This window comes from Magallana gigas, chromosome 10 (genome assembly GCF_963853765.1).
Source record: "Magallana gigas chromosome 10, xbMagGiga1.1, whole genome shotgun sequence".
Lineage (NCBI taxonomy): Eukaryota > Metazoa > Mollusca > Bivalvia > Ostreida > Ostreidae > Magallana > Magallana gigas.
The window spans coordinates 2,593,519-2,599,121 of record NC_088862.1 but is presented as its reverse complement, the minus strand read 5'-3'; the positions used below and the strand labels follow the sequence as shown (position 1 = coordinate 2,599,121).

Sequence of the window (5,603 nt, the reverse complement as noted above, 5' to 3'; positions counted from 1 at the left end):
AAATAAATCTGTGATAAAATTTGATTGATATGAAATTTAATTGATATAAAAAAGAATAATCATTAACACAGTTTACATGCATACCTTACAAAACGAGGTTTAGAACAATAAATTCGATTTAAAATTATTATCTTAGGCTTAATTTAATTTTAACAATTTATGAATGCCAAAATCAAAAAAAAAATAAGCAGCATCTTTCTTTTGATGCTTATATATTGGAATGGGTTTAAAACCGTAGTTTTCAAATCTTGTGGTATCCTTTTTAACTTTAATTTGAATTTCTGCATAACCTTGTAAATAAAACGACTTTCCATTGAAAAAGTGCTTCTGTATATATCTATGTATTTATCTAATTGTATATTGCTTTCGTTACTTATTTACAAGTTAAAGTTAAAACTCTATAAATGAAAAAAAAAATGACAATATCAAACCGTGAACCATCCCAAAAATCCATAAAACGAAATTCAAAGCAGAGCTACACGGACCTCCATATAGATAAAGGTAGGACCAGGTGTCATGGAGGAGTGAACATCCTCTGCTGACCGGTCACACCCGCCGTGTGCTCTTTGTCGTTATCGGTAAAAAAAAAAACTGGAAAAGTCCGTAGACAATTAGGTAATTAATTATAGTCTAACAATTGGTATGACAAACGTCAGTCAGCATGAGACCATGTGGAAGATTGTATTTGCTGACAAGGTCGTTGTATCGACCATAGAACTTACGAAAAGATGACTTCAAACGAGACTGTTGATTGTCCTGTTTCATCAATTTGTTTGTCAGTAGCTTGCCTCGCCTTAGAAACTGTTAATACGATGAGCAAGCCCTTGCGAATCGAATCAACTGAAACTGTTTATGCCACACAACGTTTTAAAAGTCATTTTAGATCACTGTTAAACTTTTGTGATGATTCTATGACCACTTTAATGCCAATGTCATGTTAAGACATAAAATAAAATATGAATTACCTTGCATTTTTAGCAAGAGTAAAGGCGGTGTGGCTATTTTTTTTTAATTTTTCCAACTTTCAAATTATATATATATACATGTATATATTGAACGTTTTTCGTGTTTTCTTATTTAATTTTTATCTATAACTCGCCGACCACTGTGGATTTTATTGTGTTTCAATATATATATATATATATATATATATATATATATATATATATATATATATATATATATATATATATATATATATATATAAATTTGTTGGTTTGTTTACGTTTGTGCAATGACTAAACAGTTTTTGTTAAAACCCGTCCATTAATAAGGAGCGTCCAGTGATTGTGTCAATAATCGTCCAACAGTCCTTGTAAAAACGGAACTGGGATGCTTGAATATTCAATGTCTATGTTTATATAGACTGTTTTTCCTTTTTTGAAAAAAAAACACAGGTAAATAGAACAAATAAGAACTGTGTTTTAGGGGTAATGTGTTTTAGGCTTACTCTTAATCTTATGATTAAATTCTTTTAAAAACGATCATCATTATTAGCAAGAATAACTCATTTAAATACTTTTAACTTCTTATTCTGCGTTATCGCTAACAATCATGTTGTGTTGAAACAATCATATTTAAGAACCTGAAAACAATTTCAGCCACTGACTTATTACACACTATTATTGAATAAAATGTTTCACACATTGTCTTTGTTAACTTCTAATTTAAAAAAAATATCGATTAACTATTAATTTTATATCAGTCCTTCTTATTAATTTTAGAGGAGTGACTCCTCTTTTCATGTTCACAGTAAGTATCATTTATAACTGCAACGACATAAATGGTGATCTTTTTTCTAAAATTTTTTAGACACCTCAGGTGTATACTGTAAGAGATTAATGGATATGTTTTAATATAAGCAGTTAAATGCTTTTGACCTCCAAACAAAAATAAGAAAATTGCATACAAAATAAGCCTTTAAAAAATCAATGCTCGCCATTTGTATTATCGTACATGTACAAGTTTAACCCCAATAATTCTTACTAAACAGAATCAACAACTTATATTTTTATTTTTTTAAGAATAGAAATAGGAAGTGCCATGAGTTTGCATATTCATTATTGTTGCATAGTTTTTACTCATTCCAAAAATATTCCGTTATATAGGGTTTAATGAATCGAAATGAGAAACCAGTGTCAAAAAAGAAATATCCGATCGATTTTTTCATATATGATCACACTCTTAATGGCGGGATTAATACAATGTGTGACGTAATCAAAAATAAAAAGCAAATATGTTGATATTTCTAATATTTATTTAATTGAAACAATTTTACAGAATTGCGCGCGCATTATCAGTGTCGAAGTCCATTGAGCAAAACTCTCTACAAGCACAAGTTTAGTGGGCGTGAGAGCGACCAATGACGCAACAAGCGATGACAGCGGTGTGAGAGGTGTGGTCTCCCTGGAGAATCTGTAAAGATATTAAATATTTTGGTAAATGTCAGTCATAATATTATAGATATGTCCAATAATAATCACTAGGCCTTTTCATTATTAATGTAACGAAATATCAACAAAAACGCATGTTCAAAGTTTATTTATTTAAAAATTATTTGGCATATCAATAGATCATAGATCAGTGTTCGTTAGCATGCAAATATATGAATATATAATGAATATTGAAAATTATAGATACTTACAGCCAATGATCGGCCAAGAATTCCGTCTGTATGTCCGATGGTGAGCCAATCGAAAGTCCTGGTAGCATTCACCTCTCCGTGGTCGTCGTCATGGAGATCCCCGAGGTCACCGGGATTACTGATGAATAGCACTGACTATTACAATCCTTATTTAAAGCCATTTTTAACAATTTTATTTAAGTGTGTACAATATCATTATTATTTCTTAGATTAGAATAATATTTTCCAGTTTGGCTGTAAGAGATGCAAAAGAATACAAAGCCGACTTACTCGTGGTTGGGGGCGTGTTCATTATGGTACAGTTCTCCAATGGTGTCACAGCCATGCTCCAAATCTCCGTACTCGTGGATCTGAAGTCCGTGGTTGTGATCAGCAAAGTCTTCACTGACGTTGAATCCGGTCAGATGGAACTCCATTTCCAAAGGTCCGTCTCCCTATGACACAAGGTATATGTTTATAAGGTATATTATTAGAGAGATGGGTAAAATAGACTGTGTCTCATTTCTAATCCCAGTCTATATATATTATACTTAATACAATATCGCTTTAAAAAATATATGTTAGTAAAATGCTGTTTTACAATTTGAATATAGCTAGTATCAAACAGACAGACTTTATGGTATGAATTCATGAGGTAGAAATTTCTTTAATTTGATGTGTTGATTTCTGCTTTATGACAGTTTTTTTCCTATAAATGTATGCTATCTCTAACTTCTTTTTTATCCTATTGCCATGGTTAAAATTCATGTTGAGATAACACCCATTAACACTTTCTGTAAAATATTAATCATCTATACAGAATTATATTAATATTGTATACGTTCTTAGCCAATAAAAATAACTCCAGGACTTTGATATTGTGGTATCTTTTTTATGCCTACCCGTTGATGCATTTCAATGCTTCCATGGACCCTATGGTGGAGATTGCCTGGCATGAAGGCGTTTGGTTCCATCTCGCATTGAGCATAATGCATGGCTGCAATATACATTTATGGTTACGGCAATAATTTATCGCATTGTAAAGTGTATGTCAGAGCAAAAAAAAAACTTTTAGTGTACGAAGTTCAAATATGCATCGCAAATTTTTCTGTAGATTGGTTATATAATGAAATTGTGGTTATATGTTGGAAAGATGATTAACGATTTTTTATTCTTTTCCAATCAAATTCCACAAAAGGAAAAAAACTTAAAGAATGAGGAGGTAATGCGATCGGTAAGTATAAGGAGCAATATTTATTTTGCACTAACCTGAAAAATAAATGTTTGGTTCAAAAAGTAAAAGTGATCTTACAGTTTTCGTAGTTGGGATCTTCATCATCAGCAAGGTGAAGATATATGTTCACATTGGCTTCATTTCTAGCAGTGGCACTGACAAACCCTAACGGACACAAGCATCCATGTTTTATTCAGAGACTTAGTTTAAAGTTAAAGATATAGCAAATACATTAAATGAAATTTCGAGATAATGAGCATTTTTTTTATTTTTCATAAATTTTGACTTCAAATTCGTTTCTGTATTTGTAATTTATTATTTGATTAATACGCAAATGTATCATAATATTTTTTGAGTCGTCTAAATAACATAACATAAAATAGTTCGATTTGGAAATGAATTTTGGTAAATAATAAATTATTCAACTATTGGATTGAAATTATAAAAAGTTTACGCTTTAATTAACGTTAATTTAATCTTACCAGCAAGAACCGCCAAGAAAAGTACCGCCAAGGAATTCATCTTATCAATGACTTGATTACACGTGAGCAGACAGGGAGCGAAATGAACAAGATACCACTGCCTTAAATATATTTCCCTCAAGTAGAACTCTTGAAATCATGCGAAAATCAAGGCCATATTCTAGTATTTTTTTCCGTTGGGAAACTTTGCAGCCAAAATTACATGTTCATGACGTCATTTTAGTTTACATTTTTCAAACGCAAAATTTCCATTCCTGAATTTCTATATACTTTATCTTTTTTAAAATTGTTTTAAGCTTTGATTTAGTTCATCTAACAACTTCTTAAGGTTGTTCGCACATGCACCATTAAATAAACAAAATGTTTAAGTAAGTAAGTTATTACTACTTATTAGGTTTCATCACGAAATGTATTCGTTTAGTAAGATAGATATCAATAATGAACATGTACTGAACTAAAACTGTCAGAACACACCTTAGAAATTGTTCCTTTTCTTTGTTTTATTTTTTTCCTTTTAAAACGCTTACATGCATTGTGGATTGCTTTAAATTTGCAGATGAGTGTTAAAATAGTCTGCACATTTAAAATTGCACATTTAAAATTGGATGTATTGAAATAATCGTTAGGTGGAATTGCAAATTAATTTACAGTGCATTGTACATGTCGTGTTTACCTGCATAATACCATTTAAACGAGTGAGTCTATATTCAGGGTGCCTGGCCTTATTACTGTATACAGGGAAATATTTGCTCCGTTATATTTCTGCCCCTTTCGCGCTGGATGTCAGCGGGCGACTGTAAGACTGAGCGAATTCAAATTTCTCATTATCGTTCTTTCATACAGCTGTGTCTTGGCGAATTGAAGACGAGGCGAAATTTTTGCCAGTGAAAAAGGCGAAAAGAAACCTGTATCCGGTATTTGGTAAATACTGCAATGTACGAAATTCCGTAAATAAAATCATTTATTATATACCCATCAATTTTCCCTTCTTGATACTGTCAATTTTGCAGATCTGTAATCTGATTTTTTTGGATCACCACACTGTGGGTTTCCGATTCCGTATCACCACTCTGAAATTGATTACTTGAAACACCTTTATTTTAGCTCATTTTCAAAGAGTTCGTTTAAGGTCGGTCCTTGGTTTAAAATTTCGCGCTCTCCCCGCAGGGTATTGCTCAATGCAAAGTAAAATCGTCAAATTACAGGTTATTATGTAACGTTTTTCATTTTAAAAAGGTTCTGATCATAAAAATATTTTTAGTGA

The 5,603-nt window shown here is 31.4% G+C and overlaps 1 protein-coding gene across 1 annotated transcript; it reads right to left on the bottom strand.

Annotated features, from left to right (window-relative positions):
- Positions 1-2,239: 2,239 nt before the first annotated feature.
- LOC105318809 (uncharacterized) lies at positions 2,240-4,497 on the bottom strand. Its single transcript, XM_011416093.4, has 6 exons — positions 4,340-4,497; positions 3,936-4,022; positions 3,526-3,620; positions 2,915-3,078; positions 2,645-2,762; positions 2,240-2,415 (listed from the first exon to the last, which is right to left on the bottom strand). The coding sequence occupies exons 1-6, from the start codon at positions 4,377-4,379 to the stop codon at positions 2,341-2,343; spliced, it is 579 nt and encodes a 192-aa protein (XP_011414395.1). The 5' UTR covers positions 4,380-4,497; the 3' UTR covers positions 2,240-2,340.
- Between the last annotated feature and the right edge of the window lie 1,106 nt (positions 4,498-5,603).

Excerpts from the sequence above, each read along its gene's own strand:
- LOC105318809 (XM_011416093.4), bottom strand. The coding sequence starts at position 4,379 with ATGAATTCCTTGGCGGTACTTTTCTTGGCGGTTCTTGCTG. Across the intron at positions 4,023-4,339 it reads TTTCTTGGCGGTTCTTGCTG|GGTTTGTCAGTGCCACTGCT; the intron begins GTAAGATTAAAT and ends TGTGTCCGTTAG. Across the intron at positions 3,079-3,525 it reads GCATTGAAATGCATCAACGG|GGAGACGGACCTTTGGAAAT; the intron begins GTAGGCATAAAA and ends CTTGTGTCATAG.